General features: G+C 44.1%; 1 protein-coding gene across 1 annotated transcript in view; it reads right to left on the bottom strand.

Annotated features, from left to right (window-relative positions):
* The window catches only part of LPCAT3 (lysophosphatidylcholine acyltransferase 3), a 50,531-nt gene extending 30,823 nt beyond the window's left edge, over window positions 1–19,708 (bottom strand). Inside the window, exon 1 of the mRNA XM_007537058.3 lies at window positions 19,478–19,708. Within this exon, the coding sequence (XP_007537120.1) occupies window positions 19,478–19,628 (151 nt within the window). The 5' untranslated portion in view covers window positions 19,629–19,708. The remainder of the gene's footprint in view (window positions 1–19,477) is intronic.
* Between the last annotated feature and the right edge of the window lie 2,326 nt (window positions 19,709–22,034).

The following is a 22,034-nucleotide window of genomic DNA, read 5'->3' as shown; positions in this document are numbered from 1 at the left end:
GAAGCGACTCCCCTGCAGGTGGGGAGCCAGGGCTCGAACTGGGATCCTTATGCCGGTCCCTACGTTTTGCGCCACCTGCGCTTAACCCGCTGCACTATAGCCCGACTCCCTATTCCCATGTTTTGTAGCATTTTGATCATAAAGCGATGTTGTATTTTGTCAAAGACTTTCTCTGCATCTATTGATACGATTTATTTATTTCCCTTTTTGTTGCCCTTGTTTTTTTATTGTTGTTGTAGTTGTTATTGATGTCATCGTTGTTGGATAGGAAAGAGAGAAATGGAGAGAGGAGGGGAAGAAAGAGAGCGGGAGAGAAAGATAGACACCTGCAGACCTGCTTCACTGCCTGTGAAGCGACTCCCCTGCAGGTGGGAAGCCGGGGGCTCGAACCGGGATCCTTACTCCAATCCTTGCGCTTTTTGCCACATGTGCTTAACCCATTGCACTACCGCCCGACTCCCTCTTCTTTGAATTTTTTAAAAAAGATTTTATTTATTTATTAAGGAGAAGGGTAGGAGGAGAAAGAACCAGACATTACTCTGGTATACATGCTGCCAGGGTTTGAACTCAGGACCTCAATGTGTGTGCCAATGAATCACATACAGAGAAAAGACAAATGAAGGGATTGGGCAGTGGCACACTTTGGATGAATGAACATGTCATAATGTACAAGGACCTGGGTTCAAGCCCCTTGCTCTTACCTGTAGGAGGGAAGCTTCATGAGTAGTGAAGCAGTGCTGTAGGTCTCTCTCTCTATCTCTCCTATTGATTTGTCTCTATTAAAAAGAAAGAAAGGAAGAAAGAGAGGGAGAGAGAACAGAAGAAAAGAAAGGGAGAAAGGAAGAAAGAAAGAGATAAAGAAAGAAAAATGAAATTAGGAGGGTGAGGTGAGCCCTGTGGGGTAGTGTGAATGACAGGCAGGTAACTACTGAGGTGCTTAATGCCTGGAACTTAGTTATTGATCTGCTGAAAGAGCACTTGCAACTCTGGGCATTTAGGAGAGGATGTGGCTCATGCTGGTGGTTATTGAGAACTAGTCTTGCTTTTGTTCCCTGGCATAAGCCTTCCTGATAGTAAGGCCAGGGTGCCAACACACAGTCCCCACCCTGCTAGTACTCTAAGGCTCAGGCTGAGCCACACGTAGGGTGATTCCTGGGAACACAGATTTTTCTGAGCTGAACTTAGAAATCAAATCCTTTATGAGGTAAGAAACAGAGGCCCCGGAAAGACAACTGCAAGGTTCAAGGTTAATAGAGCACAGCTCAAGCAGGAATCCACTTCACTCCATTTCCAGCCTGGTACTCTTGGCACTTGGCCTGCAGGTGACTCATTTGTAACTAACTCAATGTCTCTTTTTTTTTTTTTTTTTTTAACCAGAGCACTGCTCAGCTCTGGCTTATGGTGGTGCAGCGGACTGAACCTGGGACCTCAGAGCCTCATGACTGACAGTCTCTTTGCATAACCATTATGTTTTCTCTCTCACTCAATGTTCTTTTAAGCAACATCTACTTGGCTCTGCTTTTTCAGTCATTCTGCTCAAGCATCAGCTTACAGATATGCACGCACTCATGTTTATGATTACTTTTCTTCTGCTTCGAAAACTTCATTTTAGGGCTGAATTTAGGTATTCTCCGGTACTTTCTCTTTTGTTCATCTAATTCTTGGCAACTCCTTGTTCTTTTCCTCACGCTGAGCAGTAACAACAGAGAAGTCAGGTTTCATCTCTGAAAATTACTGCCAGATGAAAAAGCAAATTTTTCCCAACCGAGGCTCTGAGTTGGTGAAACTGGGACAAGTGATCAAAGATACAAAAATTCACATGGTCTTCCATTGATTCAAGAATAGAGGAGAGTTGGTGGAGGACACAGCAGTGGTTATTTAAGATTTTCATACCTGAGGCTCCAAGCTCCCAGGTTCAATCCCCAGCACCACCATAAACTAGAGAGAAGCAGAGTTCTGGCAAGAAAGAAAGAAAGAAAGAAAGAAAGAAAGAAAGAAAGAAAGAAAGAAAGAAAGGAAAGAAGAAATAGAGGAGAGAGATTAAAGGTAAATAAGTGGATGATTTCAATTTGTGAGAAAGAAATATGTTAAGAAATTTATGAAAGAGGCTGAGGAGATAGCAAAATGGCTATGCAAAAATATGTACATGCCTGAGTCTCTGAGATACAGGGTTCAGTTTCTAGCACCACTATAAGTAATTAAATAAATAGCAGTTTATGAAATAGTTTTATAGTCCCTTAAGCTAACCAAACAACCTAAAATCAAACTGCTCCAAAGCCCTACCAACAGTAATTTTTATTCTATTCTTTCTCCCCTCTACTGTTTTCTGGAGTTCATCTATTTTGTTACCTTGTTCTGATACTGTTTTAGCTTGTTCACAGCTAGTTGTGTTCTTAGCTCAGCTATTTGAGCTTTCAGCTCTCTAATAACCTTGAGATAGTGTTTTCTTCCAGAATCTCATTTGTTGTTTCTGCATTTCTGATGACAATTCTTTCAAACTCTTTACTCACTCCGTGACTATTTCCTTAACTAGCATTTGGATGTTGACCTCATTATTCTGTGCTTCAACCTTTGGGGGACTTTTAGCTGGACTTTCTCCTGGTTCATTTCTCCAATATTACTTCTTGTTGGTTTAACCATTCTATATAACATATTATGAGGTCCCTCTCTTAGTACTTTTCAAATTACTGATCACTCTTGCCTGGATGTGTCTAAGTAAGGTACTTAAAGAGTTCAAAGTTGTGGAAATTAACAGTTGTTTCAATATTATTTCAATCCCTGAGTTGTAGCACAGTGGCTGCTAAAGCTTCCTTTGTTCTTTTTCTTCCCTGTAGGCTATGGGAGCCTGAGGGCTTTTTAACTATAAGTAGGCTTCTTAGCTTAATCACTCACTCCTGACCAAGACATAAAGCAGAATGAGGGAGAGATATATACAGTGGTTATGCAAAGAGACTGTCACACCCCAAGGATCCAAAGCTCTGGGCTCAATTCAGCTTCTCTGCAAAGCCAGGCAGCACTGCTGGGCCCTGTGAGTTTCTAAACAATTCCCGTTATAGTCTGTAGGTTCTGAGGCCATTATTCACCATGTTATCATCAGGAGAACAATGTGGAAAGGCTCCCACTAGACAGCCCCACTGCTAGGCCACTGGGGTGTAGCTCTTTCCTTGAGTTTCCTAGTCAGTTCTCTGTCCCCTGATGTCAGCACAGGGCCTCCCCTCTGCCTGAGGGCAGTAGCTTCTTCTTCTTCTTCTTCTTCTTCTTCTCCTTCTCCTTCTCCTTCTCCTTCTCCTTCTCCTTCTCCTTCTCCTTCTCCTTCTCCTTCTCCTTCTCCTTCTCCTTCTCCTTCTTCTTCTTCTTCTTCTAGCGTTTGCCCTTCTTCCGTAGCCAGTCAACAGCATCAGGTTGAGCCTGATGTAAAGTTTCGAGACCTCCTTTGAATCTGGAGAGGTGGTAGTCGTTGACTATGTGGGTCATAGTCTGTCTGGAGCCGCAGGGGCAGTTCGGGTCGTCTCTGGCTCCCCAGCGATGGAACATAAGGGCAGTAGCAATGGAGACTCACAGTTGCATTTGGTGAGTCTTAGGGGAGTCCTCTTCTCCCTTCAGCAGTCTTTTTGTTGGTAAAACAGACTGGAGGTGGTGCCTCAACTGGTAAACTGCTGGACTTGTAGCAGCTGCTCAGTCTCTCCTTAGGCTCCTCTCTGTCCATGAGTCACATGTGTTTGCACTCACCAGTGATTGTCCTGAAGTCGTTCTAGTCCTGTCTGTTGTGGTCCTAGGTAATCTCCTTTGGTATTCCTAGTTGACCCAGGAGAGCCCAATAGTAATTTTTGTTGTTGGGACTTCACTACTCTAGGTTGGCTTTCAGTGGAGTAAAGGCTTTTCACTCCTAGTGTGAGTTTGTCATATATGGCTAGAGAGAAAGAGAGACAGAGGGAGAGAAGGAAAGATATCCATCCTAGAGCTGAAGCTTCTTCCAGTGTAATGGAGGACTGGCTTGAGCCTGGGACACACACATGGCAAAGCAGTGTACTACCCATGTGAGCTATTATGCCAGCCCCCAAAGCAATTCCTGAATTGCCTCACTGAAGTCCAGCTTACTTTCAGTAAGTGAGGCTGACCCAAGCTTAGTGCTAGTGACCTATTATGTACATTGGCTGACTGGAAAGTGGAGGGTGAGGGGGAGAGGGGGACTAGCAAGTTGAGACTTTGATGTTACCAGTTACACAGTTACCAGTTACACAGGTTCTCACTTGCTACTCCTTCTGTGGAGGCCACTGGGAGACCTTCATACCTGACCAGCTGGATAAAGGGATGCCTAGAACAGTGCATTATGGGGCTTCTCTGACATTACTACAGTTTGTTCAAATGGTCACATGGCAACTCCATTACTTTAGAAATAGTCTCTGACTTTCAAAAATTATATTATCATTTTTTTTTATATTATCATTTTTGAGACAGGCAGAGAGAGTGAAAGAGACATCAAAGCATCAAAGCTTCCTTCAATGGGGGCTGGAGGGTTTCAAATCTGGGCTGTGGCAAGGCAAAGCACTATCCAAACAAGCTAGTTCATGTACACAACTTTCTAGAATGAATGAATGCTAAAGCTCAAAGAGACTGCTGACTGGCGTTTCTTAGTTTCACAGAGCAGGGTCAGCATATGCCCAGACTGCCTGAGGCACGGGGATGCCTTTTCAGGCAAAGATAAAATGACACCCCTGTTGCCTGTACTCAGTGCGTGCCTTAGCACATTTTAATTCTTCATCACTTAGTGAACCACATAGTGGCAGCAACCAGTGGTGGCATCTGTGTCAGTCTAGGCGTAGGACAAGAGAAGTCACACACCATGGAAAACACCTGTTAAAGGCACAAAGAGCCCGAGAGGTGGTGCAGTGGCTAAAGCACTGGGCTTGGAAGCATGGAGTCCCAAGTTTGATCCCTGACATCACATGGACTGGAGTGATGCTCCGGTTCTCTCTTGTTTGGGTTAATAAATAAATACAGACTTAAAAATAAAACGCAGAGGGAGAGGGGCAGTTGGGGCCAGGCCCAGCATACCTCCAGTCCCCTTCTCGCTTCCTTTTTCTTTTATACTGTTTATGTTGTTTCCTCCTTTTTCAACGACCTGAAGTGCTTTATCCCTCAAGTTTTTATGCCTGTTTTGGATTTTACATGTTGGCATTCCCTCCCAAACAGCCCATGAGTACAACAGTCCCCTGCACTGCCTCTCACCCATCTAAGTTGACAGAGTAGGCTGAGTGGAGCAAAGAAAGGTTCTTCACTCCTGTTGTAACTTGATCTGGGTGAAAGGTCGCCCTGTCACAGAGCCAGGTGACTAATTAACTGCTCTTTCTCTAACTGCTCTCGAAGGCTCCCCTACACGTGTCAGGATTTCTCTCTCTCTCTCTTTCTCTCTCTGGTGTTCAGAGTTGCCAAATCTAATCTTTGTGGATACAAACAAGGCAGGTGAGGTTTCTTTTTCTCAGTAGGGACTTTTTTCAGCAAATGAAACAAACAGGTCTTTTTTCCCCAGCTAAGATTCTATCATACCCCCAACTGTCCAGGGACTTGACAGATGTACTTGTTTGTTGGTTTCTTAGTCTCTACCTCTGTGATCATACTTAGTCCATCCTTGTTCTTCTTCTTCTATTCCTTTTTTAAAAAAATATTTTATTTATTTATTAGAGACAGAGAGAAATTTAGAGGGAAGGGGGGAGGTTGAGAGGAAGAGAGGCAGAGAGACACCTACAGCACTGCTTTACCACTTGTGAAGCTTTTCCCATGCAGGTGGGGACCAAGGGCTTGAACCTCGGTCCTTGTGTGTGAGCTTAACCAGGTGTACCACTGCCTGGCCCTCTCTTTTCTTTTTCTTTCTCTCTCTTTTTTTTTTTAATTAAAAAAATATTTATTTATTCATTCTCTTTTGTTGCCCTTGTTGTATTGTAGTTATTATTGTTGTTGTTATTATTGATGTCTTGTTGTTGGCTAGGACAGAGAAACAGAAAGGAGGAGAAGTCAGAGAGGGGGAGAGAAAGACAGACATTTGCAGACCTGCTTCACTGCTTGTGAAGCAACTCCCCTGCAGGTGGGGAGCCGGGGGCTTGAACCGGGATCCTTATACCAGTCCTTGCGTTTTATGCCACCTGCACTTAACCCACTGCGCTACTGCCTGACTCCCTATTTCTCTCTCTCTCTCTCTCTCTTCTTTCCTTCCTTCCTTCCTTCCTTCCTTCCTTCCTTCCTTCCTTCCTTCCTTCCTTCCTTCTTTGTCACCAGGGCTCTGAACCTATGTTATTCTAAGAGGTGGACTCTTTCCTTTCTTCCAGGAAGAGGATGAGGGAGGAAGAGAGAGAGAGAGAGAGGTAGAGAGACAAAGAAAGAGGAGACATCACAGCTTGTAAAGTCACCAAGGGCTCAAACCTGGGTCCACATACATAGCAGAATGTGCACTCCACCTACTAAACTATCTCCTGGCTTCCTATTCATTTTTAAAATGCATAGTTCACTGAATTTTTGTATATTCACAATGTTGTGTAGCCATCCCCACTACTTAAGACAGAACCCTTTCATTAGAGCCTTCTTAACAGTCTCTCTCAATTCTACCCTCCTCTCATTCCTTGGCTAGTCTATGTAAGTCCTTACAGACTGCCTATGGCTTATCTTTTCAACTTCTTAGCATCCTTTGATGCACAGGAGTTTTTAACTTTGATAAAGTGCTATTTCAAGAGAGAGAAGGAAAGGGGGGGGGAGGAGAGAGAAAGACACCATAGCATTGAGGCTTCTCCTAGTACAGTGGGGGCTAGGTTCGAACCTGAGTCACACACATAGAAAAGCAGGTGCACTATCCAGGTACACTATCTTGTCAGCCCCAAATGTATACTTCAGGAACAAGAAATAAGGGTTGGGGAGACAGCATAATGGTTCTGCAAAAGACTTTCACACTTGAGGCTCTGAGGTTCTAGGTTCAATCACCAGCACTACCAGAGCCAGAGCTGAGCAGTGCTCTGGTCTCTCTCCTTCCTTCTGTCTGTCTGTTTCTCTCATTAAAAACAAACAAGGAAGTCGGGCAGTAGCGCAGCGGGTCAAGTGCAGGTGGCACGAAGTGCAAGGACCGGTGTAAGGATCCCGGTTTAAGCCCCCGGTTCCCCACCTGCAGGGGGGGGGGGGAGGTCGCTTCACAGGCGGTGAAGCAGGTCTGCAGGTGTCTATCTTTCTCTCCCTCTCTCTGTCTTCCCCATCTCTCTCCATTTCTTTCTGTCCTAGCTAACAATGACATCAATAACAACAATAATAATTATAACAACAATAAAAAACAAGGGCAACAAAAAGGAAAAACAAATAAATATTAAAAACAAACAAACAAATTAAAAATAAACAGTCACCTAAGGGGCTTCGAGCGGTAGCGCAGTGGGTTAAGTGCACGAGGTGCAAAGCACAAGGACCGGCGTAAGGATCCTGGTTTGAGCCTCCAGCTCCCCACTTGCAGTGGAGTCATTTCACAGGTGGTGAAGCAGGTCTGCAGGTGTCTGTCTTTCTCTCCGCCCCCCCGCCCCCGTCTTCCCATCCTCTCTCCATTTCTCTCTGTCCTATCCAACAACAACAACATCAATAACAATGATAATAATAACCACAACAACGATAAAACAACCAGGGCAACAAAAGGGAAAAAATGGTCTCCAGGAGCAGTGGATTCATGGTGCAGGCACTGAGTCCCAGCAATAACCCTGGAGGCAAAAAGTAAATAAATCAGAAAATAAATAAATAAATATCACTTAAGAAAAAAAAAAGAATCCAATTACTCTTAAATTTTTTTTATTATCTTTATTTTTTTCTTATTGGATAGAGACAGCCAGAAATCGAGATGGAAGGGGGGGATACAGAGAAAGAGAGACAGACAGATACCTGCAGCACTGCTTCACCACTTGTGAAGCTTTCCCCTGTGGGTGGGGACTGGGGACTCAAACTTGGGTCCTTGAACACTGTAACATCTGCGCTCAACCAGGTGTGCCACCACCCAGCCCCAAGAATCCAAGTACTCTTTAGCTAGAAAATAAGGCTGTTGAGTAGCCCCTGGTATAAGAGTTTTAGCCAGAGTTAGACAGACCTGAATTCAACCAGCTTCCCGGTTTGGTTTGAGGTGTGTGTCACAGAAGCCTTAAAGGGCACTGGTCCAGCTGGCCCTGCTTGCTGGCTCGTACGCAAGTGTTATATTTATAGACAGTCATCCAGGGTGGTGTCTAAGATCATCTGAATTTAGAACTGCCATCACACCAGAAATTGGAAACCTTAAGAATGATAAGCCAATCACCCCATTGGCAAGGACAGTGCTACTTCTTATTACAGCTAAGCCAAGTAAACAAGGACTCAAACTTTTACCTTTTGGGAGCTCATGTCCTATTCAGATTTGCACAATATGTGCACCTGAGTCTTGTATTTTATTTAAGAAAGAGAGAGAGAGAGAGAGAGATACACAGAGGGAAAGAAAGATACAGAGCGAGACCGAAGCACTGCTCAGCTCTGGCTTATGGTGGTGTTAGGGACTGAACCTGTCACTTTTGGTGTTGATGGCATGAAAGGCTTCTTATACAACTACTAAGCTATCTCTCCTGCTCTGTACTTTTAAAATGGCAAATTAATCACCCGTAAAATTACTACCTCACCATTTATAATTATATGTAGCAGATATATCGTATAAGCTTTTCTTATAAAAATGCCATAGCAACAAGAACACTTGGCACTGGAAAGCATCTTTAATTGACAAAGCTTTTTATCTTTAATTTAAACTAGCCTGTGATTAAAGTGGGGGCATTTATATAGCTTGCTTGTTGACTTCTTGAGTCAAGTACAAAACCTGGGTCTCATTATTTTTTGACCTAATCTTCTATTTGCTTTAAGACACATGCAGTTCTTAGAATCCTTCACCCAAGGTATCCAAAATGTCACAAATCTCACCGACCCACAAAAGCTATTGCCCGAATAGGGAGGGATGTAGATTTAAAAGCCAGGCCCTTTTGTGGGCCAAGAGATAGCTCACTCAGCAGAATGTGTCCCCACCAGGGGTCAGGCCTTGGATTCAGCTCTGGCATCACACGGGAGCACCATGGGCACTACAAGGGGAACTCCATGAATGATGGAGCAGTGCTGAAGTGTCTCTCCTTTCCTCTCTCCTACCCTCTCTCTAAACAAACAAAACAAACAAACAAACAAACAAAAAAAACTGAGCCTCAGGTTGGTAAGTGCATAAGACCCCTGAATTCACCCCCCAGTGCTGGATCAAAACAAGACATAAAAAACAATTGCTTTAAAGACAAAAAGCTCTGTATCTGCACAAGAAGGACAGTTTGTTTAGAACAGCTTTCCCTGGCAGCTGCACTCAGGGTACCCAATTTTTGTAGAAGCTAAAACTCACCAAGAACTGTATAAAGAAATGTGAGTTCAACTGGGGGAATGCTATACTGCTCAAGGAAGCTTATGTGAGAGAAAACCAAACAATTACCAGTCCAACAAACTCAGGGGAAAAATTCCTCTATACTTAACTCTCTCATTGAAAGTGTGGCCTGTGTAGTTTCTCTTATCTGAGAGAGGAGAGAGAGAGAGAAATAAAAAAGGAAAGATACTTGGAAATAGTAATAGGTGTAGGGGTGACTTAGAAAAGAAGTGAAGGCAGGACCATCAAAAAAAACAGAGAAAAATTAAAAGGCAGCTATAGATAGTTATAAAATTAACCCATATCTGTGACCTTTGGAGAACTACTGCAGTTTCCAATGGAGGGAATGGGGACACAGAAGTCTGGTGGTGGGAATGATATGGAATTATACTCCTATTACCTTTAAAATTTGGAAATTAATATTAGACCTCTAATAAAAAAAAGAAAGTGTGCCCTGTGTAGGTGAAGATGGTGATCATTACTATGATGAAACTGGTCATGATTCAATAAAGATTTATACTATAACAAGAGATGCTAGGGCAGGTGACAAAGCATAATGATTATGCAAAAAGACTTTGATCCTTGAGGCTCTGAAGTCCCGGGTTCAATCCCTACTACTACCATAAGCCAGAGCTGAACAGTGTTCTGGTCTCTCTCTCTGTATCTCTCTCATTAAATAAAATGAAATATATATATGGAGAGAGAGAAGAGAGATGGAGGGGGGAGAGGTGACTGCAATTGGGGAAAACTGAAATGAAGAATTGTTGAGGGAATGGTGGTGGTACACTTGGTAGAACTCAAATGTCACTAGGTGAAAACTGGGTTCAAGTCCCAGGTCCTCACCTACTGGGGGCAAGCTTTATGAGAGGTGGAGCAGTGCAACAGGTACCTCTCTTGTCTCTCCCTTTACCTCTCTCTCTTTTTTTTTATTTTTTAACCAGAGCACTGCTCAGCTCTGGTTTATAATGTACTGGGGATTGAACCTGGGACTTTTGAAGCCTTAGGCATGAGAGTCTCTTTGCATAAACATTATGCTATCTACCTCCACCCCTCTATCTCTCATCCTTTATAAATAAATAATAAATAAATTTATGAAACACTGTAGAGTCTTTGTAAAATTCCAAACCTATAAAATACAATGATATTTCAAAACATCTAAAGTACTATCAAGATAATCCTTTACAATTGTTAGTTGAGTGTTCCTACCTAGCATAATTCAGCAGGTTATTTTCTAGACCTGAGGACGCTACTACGATTACTTTAATAAAAAAAGGTTCTGAAAACTCCCAGGCGCAAAAGAAAAAAAAAATCTACCAGATCATCTTACATAAAATAGTTCTCATTTTGGATAACAGAGGAAGCTACTAGAAGAAACACATCACACAAGTGATCCACAGACTTCAGAGGAATAGCATAACTTGGAGAGCTTGTTGAAATACACTGAACCCCACCCCACCCCACCTCTGGGGTTTCTCACTGGTAGGTCTGGGATGAAAGTAACAACCTGCATTTTTAATTCCCACCACACACTGATGCTGCAGGTCCTAAGGACATACACTTAACCTCCCTGGAGAGGGAAGAGGTGAATACTTATCCAGAGAGGAAGAAGAGAAGAATTATTTAAAACTACCTTGGGTCCCACACCTGGCCAAGTGTTTATATAGCTTATCTCATTTAATCCTTGCTGCATTCCAAAGGGCTCAACCTTCCCCAGAGCAGAGAAGGAACTCACTCATCTGCTCAAAGGTGTGGTCAAAAGTTCTCTAGAAAGAAGAGGAAGTTTTATTTCTTTAAATTTTCTTTATTACTTCCATTTTAAAAGAAAGTTCTTGTAGAATCTGCATTGTTTAAACAACAGAAACAACAACATTGATGCTTGCTATAAATTAAATACAGTTCTATAGAACTGATCAGCACCTTGGCTGAACTCCTAACCTCAATTCCCTGGTGAAACTGGACTCTGGGGACATAGGACATAATGGGTGACTAAAGATGTGTGACCAGTCTGTGATGAGCTAGCTGGCCACCACGTGGGCCAGCAGGTCTCTGGGGACAATGCAGGGCTACCACCCACTTGAAACTTCCTTCAGGCTTTTTCTCTCTGCTCACTCCATTGTTCCAGCCAGACAAGCCTACTTGCTGTTCCTCAGATTTGCTTCATCAGTCTGATGCCTGCAGAGCTCTTTCTCCCTTTCTTGTTTACCTGACTAGAATCTTCTATACTTTTTAAAAAATTTTAAAAAAATATTTATTTATTTATCTATTCCCCTTTGTTGCCCTTGTTTTTCATTGTTGTTGCACTTATTATTGTTGTTGTCGTTGTTGGAAAGGACAGAGAAATGGAGGAGGGGGTAGATAGAGAGGGGGAGAGAAAGAAAGACACCTGCTTCACTGCTTGTGAAGCGACTCCCCTGCAGGTGGGGTGCTGGGGGCTCGAACCTGGATCCTTACGCCGGTCCTTGTGCTTTGCGCCACCTGTGCTTAACCCGCTGCGCTACAGCCCAACTCCCGAATCTTCTATATTCTTTAAAACCTAGTGGAAACGCCATTTCTTTCTTTTTCTTCCTCTTCAATTTTCAATTTTTTTTTCAACTATTACTATGACCAAGCAAAAGTTGGATTTGAATTAAAAAAAAAGAAATCTGTGTACTGCTCAGCTCTGGGTTATGGTGGTGCGGGGGACTGAACCTGAGACTTTGGAGCCTCAGGTCTGAGAGTCTGTTTGCATAATCATTATGCTACCTACTAACCCAGCCTGGATTTGAATTTTTTTTATTTTTTATTTTTAAGATTTATTTATTTTCACGAGAGAGACCAGAGTACTGCTCTGATCTGGGATGTAGTGGTGTGGGGGATTGACCCTGGGACCTTGCACATGAAGGTTTTCCTTGCTGCTCCTATGTGCTGCTGAGGATTGATCCAGATTCTTATGTATGTAATGTCAGTGCTCTACCACAGACCCACATCTCCAGCCCCCCCCATTCCATTTTTAAGAGGTAGGGAAGGTAAAAATAGCTCACTTGGTTAGTGTGCTGCTTTGCCATCTGTGTGACCCAATTTGGAGCCTGGCTCCCACCACACTGAAGGAAGCTTTGGTGCTGTGGTCTTTAATTCTCTCTCTCTGCCTCTATCTTAAAATAAAAGTTGGGAGTCGGGCGGTAGTGCAGCAGCTTAAGCGCAGGTGGCATAAAGCACAAGGACTAGCTTAAGGATCCCGGTTCGAGCCCCCGGCTTCCCACCTGCAGGGGAGTCGCTTCACAGGCAGTGAAGCAGGTCTGCAGGTGTCTATGTTTCTCTCCCCCTCTCTGTCTTCCCCTCCTCTCTCCATTTCTCTCTGTCCTATCTAACAACAACATCAATAACAATAATAATAACTACAATAATAAAACAACAAAGGCAACAAAGGGGAATAAATATTTAAAAAAATAAAACCTACCCTTTAAAAAATAAAATAAAGGTTATTGAGCAAGAGCTGGTGATATATGAACCAGGTGTCTGCTTTGTTACATGCCTGACCCAGGTTCAAATTCTTAGCCCCCATGGCACTGTGGTTTTTGTCTCTCTATCTTAAAACGTTGATCTGGAGCAGTAAAGCTCAGAGAGAAAAAAAGATCCCCTTGAGTGAATTCCCATGGTTTTCCAAAGAGGTTGCATACTAGTGGACATGTGATGATTTGGTATTAAATTAATTTGTGCACACAGTCTCATAGGTTCGAATTTACATATGCCTCTGCAGAGAAATGATTCTATTAAAGTTATACTGGCATTTAAATGATCAAGTTCTGTGGTGTGTGAAGTGGTACTGAGAGCCTGACCTCAATTTAAGGTCTGGAGTTTGATCCCCAGCATCACATATGCCAGGGTGATACTGTAGTCCTGCTCTTCTCTCTCATGAATAAATCAATCTTTCTTAAATTAACATTTTATTTTAATGAGAGAGATACACTGAGAGAGAGAGAGAGAAAGAGACAGACCAGAATACTGTTCAGCTTTGGCTTATAATGGTGCTGGGGATTGAACCTGGGACCTTTGTGCCTCAGGCATGGGATGCTTGTTATGCTATCTCCGTAGCCCTAATAAGTAAATCTTAAAAAACAAAACAAAATGAAGTTCTGTGCAAAGTCATGTATCTTATGGTGTTAGATAAAATAAAAAAAAAGTAGTTGAAAGTACTTATTTAAAATAAATCTCCAAACAGGAAGCTTTATGTTAGGTTGTGATGAAATTTGTAGATATGAATTAGTTTAAGGATAAATTCTGAAACTGTTGACTATACCTAGACCTTCAGCATATGATGAGGCACTGAATGTCATTTAGGGTGTTACTCTTATGTCTCAGGGGCAGAATATTTGGACCTGTGGGTTAAAAGCCTCATTAGCTTAGTTAACGTTTGATTTCCCATTTAGCTTGGTTTTGGTCTCTGGACATAGCAATTTGAATGCAGAAAGCTTTTTGTACTGAATAAAGATTTACTTTGAAGGGCCGGCCCTGACTCTGGTGCAAAGGGAACTCAAAACCCCTTTGATTTTCAAGGCTGGGGAACCTTGACGATGCAGATTCTGAATCTCCCAGGGAAAAGTGTGCAGCCTCAAGTGCAAGTCCCAGCCAAAGAGGACAAGAGAAGGACACACACCCTGAGCAGGCTGGCCATCTGCTCCCTGCGGCTGAATGGTGAGAGGAAACCCACACGCTGATTACGTTACTGGTCCGATCACACAGAGTGAAAAGAGAAAAAGGAAACCAAGGACCTCTCTTTTGCTTGCCAATTCCCAAGAGGTGAACAGCAGGATTCCAGGGCTAGGCAGAAATGAAGATAAGACTGGGTCACTTTTGGAGCCTTTTGGATCCCTATCAGGTTTTCCATCTACACAGGTTGATGAGAGCAGAGCAGCATTCACCTTAGGGGTGACTAGTAGGTGGAGGCACCACCTGCTGAACATTTAGAGCAAGGTCTGGTATGTTGCAAATCCAGCTAGTGGGTGAGGGAGATAGCATAATGGTTATGCAAGAGACTCTCATGCCTGAGCCTTTGTAAGTTTGAGGTTCAGTCCCTTGCACCACTATAAACTAGAGCTGAGCTGTGCTCTGGTTAAGTAAGTAAATAAATAAAAAATAAAGGCCAGCTTGTATTTTCAACAACATGGTGATGCTGAGCCAATCAACATGGATTAGAGTCTCTTTTCCATGGCATTTTCATCCCTCCCTGATTTAATACCAATATCTTTATCAACTTCTAGGACTGTATCTTTTTTTCTTTTTTCTTAATGAGCTGTGTTTTTAACCCAACTTTCTCCCTGAGGCCAAAACTAGGCTTCACAACTCTCAGCCAGAGAAATAAGAGTGTAAGACTTGTGTGCCAGAGCCTCCTGTTTCAATCTTTCTCACAAATGAAATAAATAAAATAAATTTAGATTAATAAATGAAAGATATACAGAGATCTCGAGAGCTGGGGGGAGAGAGAGAGAGCAAGCACATATGGGTTGGGTGGTGACACATCTGTTACTATGTGCAAGGATCTGGCTCAAGCCCCCAGTCCCCACCTGCAAAAAGAAAACTTCACAAGTGGTTAAGTAGTGCTGCAGGTCTCTCCCTCTCTTCCCCCCTCCTCTCTCTCTCTTCCCCTCTCTTTCCCATCATCTTGTTTTCTCTCTGATTCATAAATAAATAAATAAAATATTAAAGAGGGATACAGAGAGAGAGAGAGCCAAGAACACTGATCAGCTCTGGCTTATGGTGGTGCTGGGGACTGAACCTGGGACTACAGAGCCTCAGTCATGAAAATCTTTTGCATAGCCATTATGCTCTCTCTCTCCATATATATATATATATATATATTTTTTTTTTTTTTTTTACAGATTTACTTATTTCTCTGCATTTATGAAAGGTACCAATATCATTCCATACCTGGGCAGAAGTATTTAGTCTCTCTCTCTTAAAGACAGCCAGAAATCAAGAGGGTAGGGAAAGATAAAGAGGAAGAGAGAGAGAGAGACACCTGCAGCCCTGCTTCGCCACTCACAGAGCTTTTCCCCTTGCAGATGGGGACTAGAGGCTCAAATCTGAGTCCTTTTGCATTGTAACATGTGCACTCAACCAGGTGTGCCACACCCCCGCCCCCCCACACACACACAGAGAAAGGAGATAGAAAGATAGATATAGAACTACAGCATCACTCTGGCACATGCCATAGCATGGATTGAGTTCTGGACCTTATGTCTGAGAGTCCAAACCCAATCCACTGTGCCATCTCCAGGGCTGCTTGTCTCCCCCCCTTTAAAAAAAATCTTAATATATTTATTTATTTCCCCTTTTGTTGCCTTTGTTTTTTATTGTTGTTGCAGTTATTATTATTGTTATTGATGTCATCGTTGTTAGATAGGACAGAGAGAAATGGAGAGAGGAGGGGAAGACAGGGGGGAGAAAGAGACACCTGCAGACCTGCTTCACCGCCTGTGAAGTGACACCCCTGCAGGTGGGGAGTCAGGGGCTCGAACCGGGATCCTTAAGCTGGTCCTTGTACTTTGCACCACGTGTGCTTAATCTGCTGTGCTACTGCCCTACTCCCGCTTGTCTCTTTTTAAAAACTGCGTTTTAATGCTTCATTTAATCAGCTGTCGAGTCATTCATGTATACATGCAATTATTCAACAGGGATTTATTAAGCCTTTTCCATCAGCCAGGCATACTGTTAAATTCTAGGTATACTATGGTGAACAAAACATGCATGGCTTCTGCCCCTGTCTACAAACCCACTGGTGTATATACTTAGAGGGATGACCAAGTACAACAGGGGACATTTAAAGTGAGAGTCAGGAAAGAACTTCCTGGTGAGGTGACAACTGAGATCTGAAAGATGAAAAGGAGTCTTTTAGGTGAAGGACCAGGGAAGAACATTCTAGGTAGTAGGGTCAGTGTGTATAAAAGCTCTGATGCAGGAAAGGACATGGCTTAGTGCCTTCTTTTGAGGAAGTAAAAGGCCATGTGGTGAGCTGGCTGGAGTGGAGGTAGGGGCCCACTGGCCACATTAGAGCCCCTGAAGGTTTTTCAGTAAGACACACAGGACTGAGGAGACAAGGAGAGAATCAGAGACCAGTCTGGAGGTTGCTGGGTTGGATCTGGTGACAGATGGTGAGAAAAGCTACACCTGACACATCATTCAGAGGTAGTGCTGACAGGACCTGGCAACTGGGATGTGAGGCTGATTCTTAGGGTTCCAGCGTGTGCCACTCTGCAGATAAAAGTGCTTACTAGATCTACTTGTCTTTTTTCTCTTCCCATCAGGATGCTAGTACTCAGTATCTGCATCTCCACTGTTCCCTGAGGCCATTCCCCACCCCTCCTTCTCCCTTCTTTTGGGAGGGTGTGAGAAACAGAAAGGAGGAACTCAAGAGACACTTGCAGCATTTCTCATGAAGCTTCCCCCCCCTGCAGGTGAGGAATAGGGGCTAGAACCAGTGTCCTTACACATGGTGACATGTGCACTCTACTAGATAAGCCACCACTTGGCCCCCACAATCTACATTTCAGAAGATTCTGCATCGCCAAAAATCTTCACATTTCTGTCCGAGTCAAACCAACTACTTACTGTTCCTTGACTGTCACTACATTTGTACCTCAGATGATGCCTATGCTGATGCTTTTTGGATGCATTGCTTACTCAACTTTCTCCTTCTTTTAAAAAAGGAGAGGGGGAGAGGGAGAGAGAGAGAGAGGGAGAGAGAGAGAGATATCAGAGCACTGCTCAGTTCTAGTTTATGATGATGCTGAGGACTGAACCTGGAAACCATTGTGCTAGCTCCTCAGACCCAAATGATTAACCTTCCTTCCTTCCATGCTGGTGACTGAATCCGGGGCCTCACACTTGCAAAGTATGCATTCTACCACTGAGTTATAGTCTAAGCTCCTGCTTACTAAGCTTTCAAAGTTCATTAAAGGTTCAATCTTGAAATCTCATAAAATGGTGTAATTCTCTAATGGCATTAGATTTCTCTGTCTTTTATTGTTGCTGTTCAAGGGCTTATCTTGTGCCCCTTTTACCCCTAGTAGACCACATTATTGCTAGGACAGAGTTCTATTACATTATACCTTGGCCCCTGACCTGTAGAGTCAAGCATAGTACTTATACCCACAGTAGGAACATTTTATTGACATTCCTTGGAACAATTTATGGTATTAATTATGCTAAGGATGATGTATGTATGTATAAAAAAATTTAAGATAGAGACAGAGAAGGCAGAAAGAGTGAAAGACCACAGCACCAAAGCTTCCTTCAATGCACTGGGGGCTGGGCTTGAACCTGGATGGCACAAAGTAATGCACTATCCAAGTGAGCTATTTTGCCAGCCCTACACCAAGTGTGCATTACTGTGAAGACTGGTGGTAGTGAGAGGATCACTTCTCAAGGTGGGTAGATGATACACAACAGTTGACCACCTGGAGTATGCAGGTAGCACTTGATTATGTCAGCACACAGAGGACAAATTCCAGGTCCTAATTCCATTAAAAGGTTTCCCCCTTAGAATATGGTGTGACTTGTTTTACAGCCTCAAGCTATAGTTGAGAGATTAACAATGAACTTCCTGACTAATAAATGCAAGCACTGTTAATTGTCAATTACAACCCCAACAAATAGTTGTTTAAACACGGTGGGAAAGAAGTAGGAAGTGCAAAGTTGGTTGTACTGCAAAGAACCCTTGATTGGGAGCCTGATAAATTTGGGTTAGAGCTAAGTGACATTGGAGAAGTCGCATCCTAAGGAAACTTCCATCTCTAAAATTTTACAATGGAGAGAAAAAGTTGGCTTTTATATGGAATAAAGGAAGATCAGTGAGGTGTGATATATAATAGACAAGTAGCAATGCTATTAGCCAAGGTTGTTTAAATATGAATTGATGCCTCTCCCATTATCTAGATCTGGTTAACACCCTTAGGTGATATTATATGTCAGTCTTTACTGACTACTTTCTGGCATTTCAGGCTCTCTCATCTGCCTAACTTTATCTCTAGCTTAAGATCTGAACCTTTAAACCATCCCAGTCTATGTTGTTTAATTCTTCTCCACCCTGTACTTCTCACTAAAGTCCCATAACCTTCAAGAAACCTTTCAACTACATAAACATTTATAAACTAGGCCTTGACCTTTGAATGCCTATTGCAGTGCCAAGAGTCTGGCATGATTATCCTAATTTCATAGATAAGTATACTGAGGGCCTGAGGTTAAAAGGCTAGGCCCTTTTAAGAGTCCCAGTGTGTAAGGAGCAGTAGCAGAGCTGGGTCGGGCATGTTTGTCTTCCCAGTCCACACTTCGTTTTCTCACTGTGCCACGCTGCTTCCTTGTATTATAATCACCATGGAGTCAGGAAGCAGTGAAAAAGCCTATAAACCAGTCATAACACAGCTTATGACATAAATACAGGTACACCACATCCTTTGAACACAATGAGTAATAAACGTTTGGGGGTAGCAGCGAGTTTTAAAAGGAGGTTGTCAATTCTGTTTGCCAAGCTTAGTATTTGTATGTCAGATAACCCAGGGCCCATGACAGGTGGGTGATTAAAGGTGGTGGTGGTGGTGGTGGTGGGGTAAAATATGATGTAAAGAGAAAAGAGATAGGCTGGCAATGCTCAAGAGAGAAAGACCTGGAGTATGGAAGACCGAAATTGCGCTCAAGAGGTCCACGGGGCCCCAGAAGCCAAGTTAGTGGCGGCTGTGCTTACTGATAACAAGTGGGAGTGTAGGGTGATGTGATCAGAACAGCACACACGGCCAGAGCAGAACTCAGAGGCCAACAAGGACAGGTCTTGGGGGAGCGGGGGTCACGCCTGGCAGAGCAGGTGGTGACAAGTGAGGTTCCGGAAGGGCACAGCAGGGGTGGAAGGGTCCAGGGTCACAGCGCCCCCAGACCCAGACAGCACTTGCGCTCTCCTCTGCAGGTCTCGCTGGCTGGCGTGCTCTTCGGATCCGCTTTGGCACCCCCAGACAGCACTCCGGGAAGGGCGGGAGGTAGTGTCCCCATCCCCGGGGACCCCGCGGGGGGCGGTGGGAGAGTCCTTACCCAGGAAGATGGAGATGATGAGTCGCAGCGCCTGCTCCGACGCGCCCAGGGACGTCGCCAACTTGCTCAGGCTCAGGTCCTCGAAGCCACCCCGCAGCACCCTCGCAAGCTCCGCCGCCGTTCCCACGTCCCCCTCCGCTGCGGACGCCATCTTAGCTCCGGGCGCCCCCCAGGGACCCCCCCCAGCTCCGCGCGCCCCAAATGTGGGTACAGGGCTAGAGCTTCACCCCCAATTCCGGCCCGGAGCCCGCCCACGGCGTGCGCATTGGCTGCGGGCCCGCCCAGTGGCTAGAGACCCTCCGGTGATTGGCTGGTGAAGACAGGAGGCGGGGCTTAGAGCCGCAAGGTTGGCCGGAGGCGGCGCTGGAGGCGGGGCAGGTCTGGCGAGCGGGGCGGAGAATAAACGAGGGGCGGACAGAGGGCGGAGCTTGGAATCGGGAACTGGAGCTGCGATTGGACCGGTTTGGTGCCGGCGGCGAGGTGATTGTACAAGTCAGTTCTAAGAGCTTGGGGGCGGGGCCAGGAAGGACGAGAGTCCGGCCGGTTCATGGGCTGCCTTCCTATTGGCTGAGGCGCGAGCAGGCGAGAGTCGGGGTGGGAGGGGGCCGTCATCCGACCACGGGGTTACTCACGGTCGCCGGCGCGCTGGGGTTACTGGGGCATGTAACGGAGAGGCGGGAATCCAATGAGGCCTCGCGGGCGCCTCCTAACGGTGTCTCCCGGCATTTCTGAAACCGTTAGAGTAGCTGCCTGCAGAACCCAAAGCCCCAGACGACAATCTGCTTGCATTTTATTTATTTATAGTCCTTTTATTTCTTGCATTACTTTCTCATATTATTTCTTATATTTATATGGGATCTTGGAGGCCTGGAAGGTGGCACAGTGGATAAAGTGTTGGACTGTCAAGCATGAGGTCCTGAGTTTGATCCCCACTATCGCATGTACTGCTCAGGTTCTCCCCACCCCCCTTTCTCATTAATTAACTTTATCTGGTGGCGGGGGAGACAGCTTATTGGTTCTGCAAAGACTTTCATGCCTGAGGCTTCAAAGTCCCAGGTTCAGTAACACAGCACCACCATAGGCCAGAGCTGAGCAGTGCTCTGGTCTCTGTATCTCTCTCACTAAAATAAATTTAAAAAAGAAAAAAGCCAAGACATTATAGGCGTGGGAACAGCAACAGACTGTCATGCCTGAGGCTTTGGAGTCATGGGTTCAGTCTCCAGCAACATCATAAACCAGAGTTGAACAGTGCTTTGCTTAAAAAAAAATTACCACGTGGGAGGTGCCACAGTTGGCCCAGGCGTTGCCATGCAAGCTGCTTGAAGGGTACCAGCTTCGCAGGAAGTTCAGCACGGCTGGACTCTCTAGGCCAAACTGAAACCATCTCGCCTTTTGCCATGATTAAGCTCTGTGTGGTCTTAATAATATTTGCCTATGGCCAGGCTCAGAGCCTGACCAATGACAAAAATAATGACAAAGCCTGCACTGCACTCTGTAAGATTGATCATAATGGAACAAGCAATATCAGTAATGCAGAATTTTTCAGGAGGCCCCAATAGGAAAAAAATGTTTTCCCCTTTATCTACACCACTTTCCTTAGTATTCCCCCTAAAATATAGAGAAAGATTGGTGGTCCCCATAGTGGAGGGGCCACCTTACACAGCATAATTAATTAATGGAAAGTTATGGTACCTGCCTAGATACAGTGGGCCTTTTAATCTACCATCCACCACTATGCTCCCACTTCCTTATGCAGGAATAGTACACAAGAACCTAGGTCACATAGTGAGCATACACAGAAGATGGATTCTAGCTAGAGAGTTTAACTTTATGGATTCTAGCTAGAGAGTTTAGGTTGGCCAGGTCAGCACTACCTTGGTGCCTTCTCAGTAAGAAACAGAACAAAACAAAACTCCTTGATCAAACAATGGAACAGATTTTATGAAGAATGGGCTGCTCAATTTGTTTAAGGCCCCTAAAAACATAACAAGTTTGAACTTTCTATGAACCACTGTATTCTGATGCATAGGGCCAATAGAATGGCATAAAAGGTAGAATATTAATCTTAATTAATAGGACATTTGCCTAGCACACAGGTACAGGAAATACAATAGACATAGAAACTGTGATATGATCACTAGGGAGGAAAGTGCCCCTGGAATGTAAATGTTCCACAAAGCAGGAGGTGTTCCCTACCTGTGCTGTTCTTACTTGGTAATTTTTGTTTTAATAATCAATACCTTGGTGATTTTTGTTTTAATGATCTAAGCCTTATGAGGCTATAAAAATAAAGTTCTGCTTAAATAAGACAGAGATGTCTGCTTGAGCTTGATTCAACATCAACTCACTCGTCTCTCATTCTTCATTCTTCTCCGACGCCCCTCCTCCTTCAGGCTAATCCTAATAATCTGCTGGGCCTGGCCCCTGGCACACAGTGCTAGCTAGGGTGCTGGACTTCCTCACATGAGATCCTAAGTTTGACCCCTGGCATTGCATAAGCCAGAGTGATATTCTGGTTCTCTCTCCTCTTGGTATCATTAATAAATAAATCTTAAAA

This window comes from Erinaceus europaeus, chromosome 4 (genome assembly GCF_950295315.1).
Source record: "Erinaceus europaeus chromosome 4, mEriEur2.1, whole genome shotgun sequence".
Lineage (NCBI taxonomy): Eukaryota > Metazoa > Chordata > Mammalia > Eulipotyphla > Erinaceidae > Erinaceus > Erinaceus europaeus.
This window is presented reverse-complemented; position numbering and strand designations above follow the sequence as displayed.